Raw genomic sequence first — 14476 nt, forward strand, 5'->3', positions numbered from 1 at the left:
GGGACTCCACTGATCAATTGACCGATTGGAAAGATTGATTCCCACCGTTGTTCCTGCAGTTTGGTTTTCCCGGGATGATGCTTCTCCACGATTTTCCAGCTCCTGCAGCCCCAGGGGAGGAGCAGCTCATTCCCCCACACCCGGAGATGCAGCAGAGCCTCTCCTGTTTTCCAAAGACAAGGGTTAAACATTAACAGCTAATTAATTTAGAGATTGATCTAAACACTGGCACAGGGTGCCCAGAGCAGCTGGGCTGCCCCTGGATCCCTGGCAGTGCCCAAGGCCAGGCTGGACATTGGGGCTGGGAGCAGCCTGGGACAGTGGGAGGTGTCCCTGCCATGGCAGGGGTGGCACTGGGTGGGCTTTGAGGTCCCTTCCCACCCAAACCCTTCCATGATTCCATGTTTGTGCTGTGCGAGTGTCACACCCGGCCAGTGTGTTTGTGCAAAGACTTTTAAAAACCTCTTTTTAAGATTTTCCCAGTCCTTAAATATCCCAGCCCTTGTCCCCTCTGCCTCCTGCGTTTTCCCTTTGCTGCCCCTCCCCTCCCCAGGGCTTGCAGGGGATGTTATTCCACAGAGGAATCAAATCCTAACCCCGAGGGTTTCCACGGAGCTGTCCCAGGTTCAGTGTGAGCAGGTTGGGTGTGCAGAGTTAATCTCTTCCAGGCACATTTCTCCATGTGCCGTGCAGGGATCAGGCTCTGTGGGCCTCACAGCTCCCAGTCACACTAACAAACCTTTCATTGTGCTGGGCACACCTCTAATGCCTCCTGAAAAATACGGGAGCCTGCACAGGAATTCTGGGCACCTTCTCCCTTCTCCAAGGAGTGAGTGAAACCCGCTGGAGCTGCAGGACAGGGCAGGATGCACCACATTCCCCGGGCACTGGGAACACGAGAGGGCACCGGGAATCCTGTGCCCAGTTCTGGCCCCTCACTGCAGGACAGTCCTGGAGGGGCTGGAACATGTCCAAGGAAAGAAACGGAGCTGGGAAGGGTCTGGAGCCCCAGGAGCGGCTGAGGGAGCTGGGAAAGGGGCTCAGGCTGGAGCAAAGGAGGCTCAGGGGGGACCTTGTGGCTCTGCACAAGTCCCTGACAGGAGGGGGCAGCCGGGGGGGTCGGGCTCTGCTCCCAGGGAACAGGGACAGGAGGGGGCTCAGGGTGGACAGCAGCAGGAATTTCCCCATGGAAAGGGTGCTCAGGCCTTGGCAGGGGCTGCCCAGGGAGGTTTGGAGTGCCCATCCCTGGAGGTGTCCAGGGAATTCCTGGAGGTGGCACTCAGAGCTCTGGGCTGGGGACAAGGTGGGGATGGGGCACAGCTGGGACTTGATGGTCCTGGAGGGCTTTTCCAGCCTCAGGGATTCTGGAGTTCTGTGACTCTGTGTGATTCTGGTGTCTGTGCACTGTCCAAAATCCCCCTCTGCCCATGGGGAAAGGGGCAAGGAAGGCACAATTCTCATTAGCTGAGACCAATCAATTGTGGGATCAATTGAACAATCTGCTGAGCTGAGGGAGCACAGACCTTGCTGACTCTCCTTTACGGCTCCAAGATAATCTGGTTTATTGCCAAACCCTTATGACCCTTTACTTAACTCAGAAATGGGGAGGGGCATTAAAACTATTTCCCATTTGCTTATTTACAGTATTTATATTATATTATATTATATTGTATTGTATTGTATTGTATTGTATTGTATTGTATTGTATTGTATTGCATTGCATTGCATTGCATTATATTATATTATATTATATTATATTATATTATATTATATTATATTGTATTTTTCATTTGAAAGCTATGGCACAGGGTGCCCAGAGCAGCTGGGGCTGCCCCTGGATCCCTGGCAGTGCCCAAGGCCAGGCTGGACAGGGTTGGAGCTCCCTGCAAGCTGTCTGAGAGCACCCTGAGCCAGGTGAACCCGCCCCTCTCAGCTGGCTGGGACAGAGCCCTCTGTGCTGCTGCAGACTGAAACAGAGGGTTTTTCCTGGTTAAATGCCCTGGAAAACTGCTGGAGCTGTGTGGGTGCAGGGGAGCAGCAGAGGAAGGAGCCCAGGCCCTGCTGCATGGCACTGCCAGTGCATGGAAAGGGCAGAACACAAATCCCAAACACTCTGCTACAAAGGGGAAAAGCCCAGCCTTGTTCTCCTTTCTCACTGAAGCACATTAAAAGATTAACGAGGGAGGTGTGATCGCCAGGAAAAGGCACAGGGATTTCCATTAGGCAGAGCCTAGCCTGAGCAGATCAGCAATCCCAGCAGTAATAAACCAGCTCCTGTGATCCTCGCAACAGACACCGGAGTCTTCTGGCAGCCCACAAGATTAAAGAAATTACTTCCATAAAGCATGATCTGCTCCCCTTGCTGGGCTTGGCTTAGCCACACAGTCAATCAGGGAGGAATACTCTCCCCTGCTAAAAAGAAACTTTTACAATGACACTTCCTTGCAAAAATGAGACTTTTCAGCGATAACAAAATCCAATTTCCTTTGATCTGGCTCTGCAGAGCAGTGACTGCAGGCTGGGGGGTGTAAACCTCTGCTCAAGCCTGCCCAGGCTTAACTCAGTCCCTTCTGGTTCCTGCTCAAGGAGGAGAAGAGTCCCTCTCCCAGCACCTGGATATCAACACTCTGCTCATTCCAGCTGCTCTGCCCTGAGCCTGCACTGGACCCCAAACTCAGCACTTGCCGACAGCTACAGAGAAAAACTGTAATTCTGGGATGGAACAAACTCCACTGATGTGTGTGAAAGAACAAGAAATCCACATGGAGATGGTTCTGGGCAGGTCCATCCCTGGCAACATTCACAGCCACGTTGGACAGGACTGGGACACCTGACCCAGGGGAAGGATCCCTCCTCACTGCAGGGGCTGGAACTTGGTGACCTTCCAGATCCCTTCCCAGCCAAACCATTCCACAATTCCGTGAGCTCAGATGGTGCTTTCCACCCTCGGCCCCGTGTGGGAGGTGTCAGGAACGTGCTCCAGAGGCCCCCAGGATTCAGCCAGCTCTGTCCCAGCACTGGGCACTGCCAGCGAGCCGAGTGACCACTGCCCAGCATTCCCACAGCCCAGCATTCCCACTGCCCAGCATTCCCACAGCCCGGCATTCCCACAGCCTGGCATTCCCACAGCCCAGCATTCCCAGAGCCCAGCATTCCCACTCCATGGCATTCCCACAGCCCAGCATTCCCACTGCCCAGCATTCCCACAGCCCAGCATTCCCACTCCATGGCATTCCCACTCCATGGCATTCCCACAGCCCAGCATTCCCACAGCCCAGCATTCCCACTCCATGGCATTCCCACAGCCCAGCATTCCCACAGCCCAGCATTCCCACTCCATGGCATTCCCACTCCATGGCATTCCCAGAGCCCGGCATTCCCAGAGCCCGGCATTCCCAGGCAAGGGCAGGAGGGACACGAACCAGGACATCCATTCCAGCCCAGGCTCAGCCGTTCCCCCGAAGGTTCCGAGCAGGGTTCCTGCTGCTCCCAGGCCTGTTCAGTCACCCAGGAGCCCCCAGCTGCTGCCACAGCCGTGTCCCAGCAGCAGCCAGGGAAAACCAGCTCTGGAAATGCTGTGGGAAAGGAGTCCAAAGGCAGAATTCCATTTGCCTTGTGCCTCCCCTGTCCCCCTGCAACAGCTGGGAACTCCTGCTCAGCATCCTCTGCTTTGGCATTTAACCATTCCCCAGCCAGGAACCCACCAGGGACTGTAAATATCCAGGAACAGCTTTGGGATGGTCCCAGAAGCGCACGTGGGAACACAGAGCTCCCTGGATAACAGCTCGGAGGCATTTCCTGACTGGAGCTCTCCTGCTTGCAGAGAACAGAAGTAGCTTCAGTGGCAGGCTGAGAAAGCCCTTGCTCGTTATATGGGTTTATTATTTCCCGAGCTCTGGTTAATCACCCTTTTGGAGCTCTTTTTGCTAATTGAATGCTTCCCCTTCCATCAGGAGCTGAGGGGAGCAGGAGCTGCAGGAGATGTTGATTGCACACATGGATAAGGACACGGGGCTGCTCAATGAGCCTGGGAAATGAGAGATGTGTATCCGCCCTACATCAGCCATAGGCTTCGTTATCCCTGTTTGGGGGCAGCTCCTTGGCAGGGGCTGGGATGTGGGAAAGGAGCTCCTCAACCCCCCAGCCCCATGCTGGGTGCTGCACTGGGCAAAGGCAGGGCAGAATCCCGGAATGGTTTGGGTGGGAAGGGACCCCAAAGCCCACCCAGTGCCAGCCCTGCCATGGCAGGGACACCTCCCACTGTCCCAGGCTGCTCCCAGCCCCAATGTCCAGCCTGGCCTTGGGCACTGCCAGGGATCCAGGGGCAGCCCCAGCTGCTCTGGGCACCCTGTGCCAGGGCCTGCCCACCCTCCCAGGGAACAATTCCCTCCCAATATCCCATCCAGCCCTGCTCTCTGGCACTGGGAAGCCATTCCCCCTCATCCCATCACTCCATTCCTTGGAAATTGTCTCTTTCCATGGTTTTTGTCAGCTCCTTCAGGCACTGGAAGGTCACACTTAGGTCATCCCAAAGCTTCTCCTCTCCAGGCTGAGCACCCCCAGCTCTCCCAGCCTTCCCTCCCAGCAGAGCTGCTCCATCCCTCTGATCATCCTTGAGTTCCTCCTCTGGCCTGGCTCCAGCAGCTCCAGGTCCCTGCAGTGCTGGGCCAGGACTGGGGCAGAATTCCAGGTGGTTCTCCAGGAGCTTTACCAGCAGTGTTGGGAGGAGAGGGCTTTGCTGAACAGCCAGGCGGGTTTGGAACAAAATCTCCCTTTTTGTGTCCCCCAAGCATAAATTATCAGCTATAACACATAATTGTGGGGAGACAGGGAAATGGTGGTGAGAGAGTGAGGAAAACAAAATTTAAATGAGTTAAACTGTAAACACGAACAGGTTTTCAAAAAGATAAGTGTGAAGTAAATGAACCAAAACTGGCTTAAACACTGGGGAGAGTGGATAATCGAGTTTAGGAATTAGAGTGAAAAACCAGGAGCTGCAGTTTAGAAGGACATCCACGGGGCAGAATACAAAGAGATCAGGAAAGTTGAGTCAAGGATAATCCCACCCTGGCAGGGTTTGTGCTGGGCTCACAGCACAGACAATCTGCTGGGCCCTGTTACCTGTTCTCCTGTGGGTTTGGCTGCTGTGCTGCTTCCCTGCGTGGGGACGGCTTTGGGATGGGCTGTGGGACACAGGGAGCTGGTGCTGGATCAGGGCACAGCTCAATGGAAGCTAAGAACACCTTCTTTCCCTGGAACATTTCCCTGCATTGCTGGGAAGATGCAGGGATGTGCTGTGAAGGGATACTGCCTATTTTCCCATTACAAGAGTCGTGTCACAAGCACAAGGCAGAAGCAGAGCTGCTGAATATTCCACGGGAGAGCCCTCGGCAGCACGGGAGACAGCGGGAAGATGGCTTGGGAATGATTCTGCCTGTGGAGTGCCAGCTGAAGGTGGCTCTGTTTATTACTATTTGTTAAATTTGGGAGTGATGTCACTGCACTCAGATATTTATGGGATTTATGGATCCCATATCCATTTGCTGTAGAGAAGGGGTCACACTGGGTATAAACCCAGCACAGGGCTGGGGTAATTCCCATCCCTCCCAGCAGCAGCTCAGACCACCCCATAAACCCCATGTGTTCAGCACAGTCAGAATAAATGCTTGTTTGTAGAAATAGGAATAAGAGCCATGTGCCAAACCATCTGCTTGTGTCATTACTGTCACAGGGGCTGAGTGACTCCAGGCTGCCAACCCTGAGCTCCAGCACGGGCTGGCACCACTGCCTCAGGAATTATCGAGGGCAGCAGCCACCACGGGCTCCCCAGCTTCGTTTGTTTTCCTTGGCTGGCTTTTACTTAATTGGGAATCAGATTGGAGCTGTCTGCACTAACCAGGAATGTTTCTGATTCCCTGGGACTGGGAGCAGCTTGGTGCAGCAGGTTTCCCTGGCAACCCTCAGGATGCTCATATGGAAGTGTGGCCCTCGGTGCCCCACCCAGGGCTGATCCCACAACATGTCCCAGTCAAGGAATATACTGCTTTTTCCTATTCCTTAAGATCCAGCTCCCGTTGCTGGGAGAGGACTGCTAAACAAACATCAAGGAGCCACTGGGAGGAAGGTGGTGAGATTAGACACGTAAAGCCTTGTGTTCCTGAGTGGAGGAACACTCCTCACCTTGTCTGCTGCTTCAAAATAAACATATTAGAGAAAAACCCTTCTCCTGCCCAACACCAGCTGGAGAACACAAAGGCTTTATCAGCACCAAGGTTTTATCATGGACAGATAATCACCAGCTCCTTACACAGCCCAGGCAGCAGCTGACAACTCCAAGAGGGAAATGAAATCCTCCGAGAGCAAGCCTCACCCGTGGGATTAAAGGCATCGAGGAACAGGGCCAGAGATCTGGGAACAGGGGCTCATGCAGTGAGAACCCCTGCCCGAGCCCCCAGGAATGTGTGACTGGCTCTGGGAGGAGCAGGAGGATCCGGGTTTGTGGCTGGTGCTGGGATGGGAACCCAACATCCCCTCTCCTGAGCTCTCTCCTGGCACTCTGCGTAATCTCCCCTAGAACTCCCAGGGTACAAAGCAAACAACCTCACAGCTTTTCTGGTTTGCTTTTCCCCAGGATCCCCCTCCCAGGGCAGAACTTTTCTCCAGGCAGAGGACAAGTGTGGAATACTTAAAGACACAGCAAAGTTGAGAGGGAAAAGAGAGGGACAAACACAAACCAGGCGGGCCCCAGGATGAGCGTGGTGGGGAGCACAGCCTTGCTGGAAAGGACAATCCCTTCTTTTCATGGAATGTTCCTCACTGGATAACCCTGGGGAGGCTCACAAAGCTGTCCAAGCAAGAGGTGGTTTTGGGAAGAGCTGAGGCCAAGCCATGGGATAACACAGGTCCAGAGGAGCCTGGAATGGGAGGGAAAGGACCCTAAAGCCCATCCAGTGCCAACCCTGCCATGGCAGGGACACCTCCCACTGTCCCAGGCTGCTCCCAGCCCCAATGTCCAGCCTGGCCTTGGGCACTGCCAGGGATCCAGGGGCAGCCCCAGCTGCTCTGGGCACCCTGTGCCAGGGCCTGCCCACCCTCCCAGGGAACAATTCCTGCCCAATCTCCCATCCAGCCCTGCCCTCTGGCACTGGCAAGCCATTCCCTGGGTCCTGTCCCTCCATGCCTTGTCCCCAGTCCCTCTCCAGCTCTCCTGGAGCCCCTTTAGGCCCTGCAAGGGGCTCTGAGCTCTCCCTGGAGCCTTCCCTTCTCCAGGTGAATGTTCCCCTTATCCCAGCCTGGCTCCAGAGGGGCTCCAGCCCTGGGAGCATCTCCGTGGCCTCCTCTGGGCTCTCTCCAGCAGCTCCAAGTCCTGCTGATATTGGACCCCAGTTCTGGACTCACCACTCCCAATACACAGAATAATTTCCAGAAAAACCTGACTCGTGCAGCTCGTGGAAGCAGAGAGCAGGATATTCCTGCTCTTCGTTTCATGACTGGAATTTGTAGTTTCCTTTGTTTTTTAAATTAAAAGTCAAAATGGATTTTTTCAAAAACTGCCCAAAGCAAATACTTTAATTTTTAAGCAGTTCACTGCTCTGCTTTCCCCAAAGCATCCCAGGGCAATGGAGTTTCTGGTGTAGCAATTTCAGAGGCTGACATGGAGCAAACTCTCGCTGTTCACTGCTGAGACCTCAGCAACAGAAAGCAGCAGCAGTGATTTGAAAGATTTACTCATTTTTAATTAGTGAGAAGCCAAAGCCCCATCAGTGCCTCACCTGGGCTTCTCTCCTGTCAGTGCCAGAAAAGGGGGACCATCAATTCTGCTGTGCTGAGACCATTCCTGGCTCTTCAACTCATCATTGACAGCCCACACCCACCCAGGGACTGCAGCACCCAGAAACTCCCTTTATTTCCAGAAATTCCCTTTATTTCCAGAGTAGCAGTCCCAGGTGTTGGTGAGAGCCCAGCAGGGGTGGCAGGAGCAGCAGCCCCAGTGGCAGCACTCCAAACGCCACCTCACCTTCACCAAGTGGGGTTCCCCAGCCTGGGCCATGGGGAAGTGCTCCAAGTCAGCAGATCCCACTCCAAGGGCACCAGAGACCCAAGAAAGGCTCAGGGCTGTGTTCAGATGTGCTGAGGTTGCCCTGCAAAGGAAAGGGCAGAGCAGCTCTTCCCCAGCGCCCACAGCCCTGAGCCAGCCCCATCCTGGACAATGTGGGGGTGGAAATTATCCCAGGGGAGAAGAGTTGCAGTGTCCCTTAAAGGGACTGCTGTGGGGCCAGAGTAACACCCGGGGAGGGCCAGGGCTGCGAGCTGCTTAGAGCCAGGGAATCCCAGAACCGGCGAGGCTGGAAAAGCCCTCGGAGCCATCGAGTCCAACCAGCACTGCCCAGGACACCCCTGCCCCGAGTGTGTCCCCAGGTGCCACCCCCACAGGGCTGTCACACCCCTCCAGGGATGGGCACTCACCACAAACCATGCAGACCTGCTTCCTTTGGCCACGGGCAGGTTTGGGCACAGCTCCCTCCACTCCCAGCTCTCCTCGCTCTGGGAATCACCAGTGGCTGCTGCAGGACGAGGATTTTCCCTGGGTTTGTAACACCTCAGCTACACTGGATATTTTAGAGAACGTAGGGGCAGCTTTTGTTTCAAAATAAAACCATAAAAACACACGGCTGCAATTTGTAAGATCTGTGCAGAAGATCCAGACACATCAACCTCCAGCTGACTGTGTTTGAATTATTAAATCAATATTTTATTCTTTTAGGAGGAAAAACATCACATCTGAGGGGAAAATTATTTTTAATACAAACAAAACACAGGCCTTGAAAGTCTCAGCCTACTGTGCCTACAATGACAGCTCCTCAGATGGAGAAGGTCTTTATTAAAAATGCTCTTTAAAGTTAAATATATTCTTGTTTTGTAGGCAGTGCCTGTTCCAAGCAGAAGCACAGCTTTGCTGTGATTCCAGGGAAAGGCTTCTCTCTTCAAAGGAGAAAAAGGAGAAATATATTTAAAAGATATTTTGTTTTGTGGGGTAAAGCCTGACCTGAGAACTGAGTGGTTTGGGTTGGAGGGATTTTAAGCCCATCCAGTTCCAACCCAACACCTCCCAGTGTCCCAGGCTGCTCCCAGCCCCAGTGTCCAGCCTGGCCTTGGGCACTGCCAGGGATCCAGGGGCAGCCACAGGGCTCTGGGCATTTTGATGGTTAATCCCAGCTGGTGTCATTGGCTCCAAACCAATGATGGCCAAATTGATTCCAACCGGTAAATGTGGAAAAATTCATTTAGAAAGATTTAGATGAGTCCTTCCAGCTCAGAAACTTTCCAGTAGGACTGGGGACTCCAGTGTCCTTGAAAAGCTGCCTGAAATGTGCACCTCAAACAAGCAGGAGAATTTACAAGGACAGGGGTTTTTCCTCTCTAAATAAATAACAAGCTCAGGAAGAAGAGGAGTGTTCAGAGGATGTTCAGTGAATTGGCAAAGATTTCTTTGCCTTTTTTTAATCAAACCCTTCATTTTTACCAGCAACTACCTCCAGAATTATCAGCTACAGAAGGCACTGGGGGAAGGAGATGATATTGAAGGTCCCTTCCAAGCCAGACCATTCGATGATTTACCTTGAAAATTGTTCTCAGAGTTAAATATTGGCAAATTATTCACTTACATTGAGGAGGAGAAGGAAAGGGAATGGGGCTGTGGTCTGCAATGAAGGTGAGAGGACAGGATCAGCTCTCTAACTGTAAAAAAAACAACAAAAAATATATTCTTGATTCTCTCCCAAAGCCAAACCCTGCTGAGCACCAGGATAAGGAAATACAGCAGATCAGAAAGCAGTTGTAGGCTCCTCCCTCCCACACAGGAGAGGAGGGAAAAAAAGTCCAATTTAGAGCAATTTTGACAAATATGAAGCATCCAGTCAGGGCTGAACCCAGTGCCCAGTTCCCAGCCAGCTCCAGATCTCTCCCTGCAGAAAAACTCCATCCCCTTTCCAAGGAAAAACATCATTTCTGCATTCCCAGTTTCTCCCTGTTTTCCCTCCTTGTGTGGAGACTTTAAACACCACAGCCTCAAGACAAGCACATGGAAGAAACCCATGGAAAACTGCCGGGATCCAAGAGAGCTCTGAGAAAAGCCAAGTTGCCAGAAGTGAATTCAGTGGGAAAAGCCAGGGGAGAGGCAACAATTCCAGGTGCCAGCAGCACTGCTGAGGAGATGCAATGGATGGATATTCCATTGACACTCGGGGCATAAATCAAGTGAAATTGCTCACAGAAGCAAACCCAAAGCATCTCGCTGTGAATCCAGAAGAGTAAATTCGGAGCCTCCTGGGAACTTTGCCATCATTTGTTTTCATTTCTCTGACTTCTCTTCATTTCTGCTCGGGATTAGCTCCCCCAACAATGATCACAGCAATAGGGAAACCTGCTCCCAGGGGATGGGATGAAAGCAATATTTACCAAAGTAAGCCCAAGCAAAGAAATCAAAATATGAAGAACTAAGTTAAAACAAACCCAGTCACAAAGTACTTAAAAAAGAGAACCAAAATGGCTTTAACTCTTGCTGAACCACCAAAAAATCTGTTGCCTTGTTGGGAGACTGAAAAGGAGAGAAAAAGACATCCCAAACTTACCAAACCCTCCCAAAAATCATCTTTAGTACATCTTCCCATTGCCCACATTGTTTGGAATTTGTTCCCTAAGGATTTTGCCTTTTTCCTAAATAAACAAAGCCACATAACATTATCACCTTTGATTTTTCCTCCTATTTATCTTGGGTTCAGGCCAATATAATCCAGCTAAGGATGTAAGCACACAAATTGCTCCTTGCTCACACAGCGTTACCCAAGCAAAGTCATTATCAGCATTTTATTGGCACGTGAAGCTAAAATGAACAAGCTCGAGCCCTTGGCAGCCCTTTCCACCTTAATTTAGCTTTTAATTACAACTCCCCTCATTTCCAATGTCTTTTCTCGGGCAGGCAAACCCCGAGCTCCATCTGGAGATAGCCAGGGCTCATTCTCCTTCCCAGTGATCCCACCAGCTCCAGATGAAGCCGCTCTCCGTGCCCTGCACTGGGTATTTGCAGAGGTTTCAGGGCTGTTCTCTCTGTGCTCTTGGTTGAACTGAAAACCATTAAAAACATCCCAGTCTTTGAAATGTTTTCTTTTTCCACCTTGAAAATGGTAAAAGAGCAGACGTCCAAAACCCCCAAGGCACTTACCTGAGCAGGAGAACATCCAGGAGATCCGTCAGGGTATGGAATCATGGAGCCACCGATGGAAAACACGGAGCAACTGGAGACTCCAGCGGGAAGCAAGGAAAGCAGCACCTAAACGTGGCCTGTGACAGGTGGCAAGGCCTGGGTCAGCCCTTCTCCTTGCCCCTCCCCACCCTCACAGCCAGGAATTCTTCCCAATATCCCAGTAACCCTGCCCTCTGGCACTGGGAAGCCATTCCCTGTGTCTTGTGAATTATTCCGAGTTCATTTTTCCACAGCAGCAGGAAGTTCCTTTATCTCTGTGACTATAAAAATACCCAGCACACACCTAAATAAAAATTACTGTGAGTTAGAGAAAATATCCCACTCACTCCAAGCAAGCAGGAACCCATAGATTTAAGGAGCAATAACTTAAAATTTAGGTCTCCTGAGAAAAAAATGACAATCACAGACAGAGCACATTTGGAGCAGCACAAAGGCAGAGATGTCCTGATGTTCCTCCAGCCATGACATCCTACCTGTGTAGCCAGCATGACTCTTTTGCTCCCAGCATCCTCGGATTTCCGATGGATGTCAATGGAATTTGCACACAAATCCCGAGTGGAAGGAGCCCCCTCTGCTTTTCCATCTCTCCAGTAAAAGTCACAAACCCTGTGTTATTTTACCCATTATTTCATGGAATCCCAGAGTATCCTGAGCTGAAAGGGACCCACAAGGATCCAGTCCAACCCCTGACCCTGCACAGACATCCCAACAGTCCCACCCTGTCCCTGAGAGTGTTTTCCACTTGGGCTCTGGCAAAAAAAAACGCTTCAAAAAGTTTCACCCCTGAGATCCCCCTGAAAACAGGCTTGAAATGCTCCTTAATTACAAAAGTTAAATATTTATTTATACAAATATGATGAGAAAAATCTCATGCAGACTCTTCACACACAGGAACAGAACCCAAATCCGACTGGGATGGCTTCACCAAAGAACTGGGGTTGGAAGGCTGAGGGGGCCGTGGCGCTGTCCTGGAGCACCGCCCACGGGAAGTTCTGGATCGGAGAGTTCTCCTATGGAACATGTGCCAAGATTTTCACACTCTTCACCAAGATTAACAATTAATAGCTGATTACTACTACTCAGAGGACTGGACAGAGACAGATGAGCAGCGGGAGTGGATCCTGCAGACCACCAGACCCCACACACTTGGTGGAAATGCAGAGTTGCCAAAAGATTGCTTGAGATAATTCCCCTAAAGGATGGAAATGCCTTGAGATTGCTCTGGATGGCATCTGCTTCTGCTTAATTATAAACCTGCATTGGAGTCATAACTTGTGTATATTACAAGTAATTTGCATAATTAAAACAATTAAGGGATCGACGTATCATGGCAATTAGAAATGCATCAAACTCTGGATGTTGTACAAAAGAGAGCTTCAATATGAAACATTAATTCTTTGAGAACAAAATATCCTTCCCATTCCTGCAGAACAGCCTTCCCAAATCCAATGGATGGCCCATAAACTCCATTTAGAGGCATTTTCCCTTGGGATCTCCCACTCCTGGTGGTGCTGTTGGGCCCCAAGTGCTTCATCCTTCCTCGGAATCCCTTCCCACAGCCACAGCCCGGGCTTGTGTCTTTATTGCCAGTTTCAGTTGCTTTTATCTCATTTTCCGTAGCCTTATCCTGTTTTCCTTGTCCCTCTTTTTGAGAATAAGGATGAACTGGTTGAAAAAATGCTCCTGGTCCTTCTTCTTCTGGACGAGGCGGAAGCGCTGATCGCGGCCGTACTTCTCTGCGAATTCCTTGAAGGTTGTCCTGTGGAAAACAGACCTTGGGAAGCTGGGACTCGGCCAGGCCACCCCCAGGCTCCTGGACCTGGATCCACACCAGAACTGGGGGGGCTCTGGGAATGTTTGACAGGAGTGGGATGGTAAATCTGGGATGAAGAAGGGCCAGACCACGCCAGGGCTTTGGACACCTGGAGCAGCCTGCAGTGAGCAAGGATTAACTTTGGGATTTGGAAATGGGTTGATGGCTGGCAGGAGGCTGCTGAGCCATTAACAGCATGCTCACAGACCAGTGTCAAGGAGCTTTATTTGAACTCCTGGATATTCTGTATTTCCAAGGCAAGCTCTCTCCTAGCAGGGTTTTCTACCTTCATTTCCTTTCAGGCTGCATTCCCAGCTCCTTTCCCCAAGGTGACTCTTTGCTTTTTATTGGAAATATTTGGGATTTATCTCTCTCATCGTGTGCCTTAATCAAGGCAGGGAAAGGAGCTTCATCGGTGCTTTGGTGCCACGGGCAGCTCCCAAAACCCTTCAGGGGTGAAATGCTCCCTGGCCTCTGGGCCAGCACAGCTTTTCCCTTGGGGACTGGGAATATCAGTGCTGGAAGCAGTGTTTGCGTGGGACATCAGCCCAGAATATTCCCGGTTTTGTTGTAAAATGCTTCTTCCCATTACAATTATTACAGCCCCACGTGCTGTTGGTATCCATGTACCCACACAGCTCATGCTGAGTAATTATCTGCATGTTTTAGTAGGGAAAACTAATTTCTGTGTTCCAGCAATTTAACAATGTTTATAATATACACCCCTTATTTTCATGTGATTTACAAATGAGAAAGCACTGCCCTAAGCACTGCCCCTGCCCCTGTGTGCGTCTGGATCCATCACTTGAACAACAAAGTGAAAAGTAAGTTGTGCCTTGCACACTGTATTTTAATTTAATCACAGATCTGTAGAGTCACAGAAGGGTTTGGGTGGGGAGAGACCTCACAGATCATCTTGTTCCAACCTCCTGCCATGGGCAGGGACACATTCCATGAATTTAATGGCGTGGTATTAACAGGAACTTTGTAAAATTGTATTTCTCTTCCACCAAACCCCAGGACTAAATATAATCTTTGAGTAACTTCACCTGCATGTGTGATACAGATGAGATTGAACATTGTGGTACTGATTTTCCATAAGTAATGTGTGTTCTATGACCACAGCATACACAGGAACACAAAATAAACATGCTGTGCCAAGTACTGCACATCCTGAGGGAGAGAGGAGAGGGAGAGGGACAGAAAGAGGGAGAGATGGACAGAGAGATGGAACATTTCCTCTCCCAGGAATACAACAAAATATTGGGGAATATCAGGGAAGAAATGCCATCCCAGCATTGGAACAGGCATGTTCCACTTGCTGTGAAGCGTTCCGGACTGAAAAGCTCAGCCTAAATGACAAAGCTGAGCTTCCCAACCCTTCCTAAGGCAATGCCCAC

At 50.9% G+C, this 14476-nt stretch overlaps 1 protein-coding gene across 1 annotated transcript in view; it reads right to left on the bottom strand.

Annotated features, from left to right (window-relative positions):
* Nucleotides 1-12081: 12081 nt before the first annotated feature.
* The window catches only part of TCERG1L (transcription elongation regulator 1 like), a 50140-nt gene continuing 47745 nt past the window's right edge, over nt 12082-14476 (bottom strand). The window contains 1 exon segment of the mRNA XM_069020295.1: nt 12082-13022. Coding sequence (XP_068876396.1) covers nt 12866-13022 — 157 coding nt within the window. The 3' untranslated portion in view covers nt 12082-12865.

This window comes from Aphelocoma coerulescens, chromosome 6 (genome assembly GCF_041296385.1).
Source record: "Aphelocoma coerulescens isolate FSJ_1873_10779 chromosome 6, UR_Acoe_1.0, whole genome shotgun sequence".
NCBI lineage: Eukaryota > Metazoa > Chordata > Aves > Passeriformes > Corvidae > Aphelocoma > Aphelocoma coerulescens.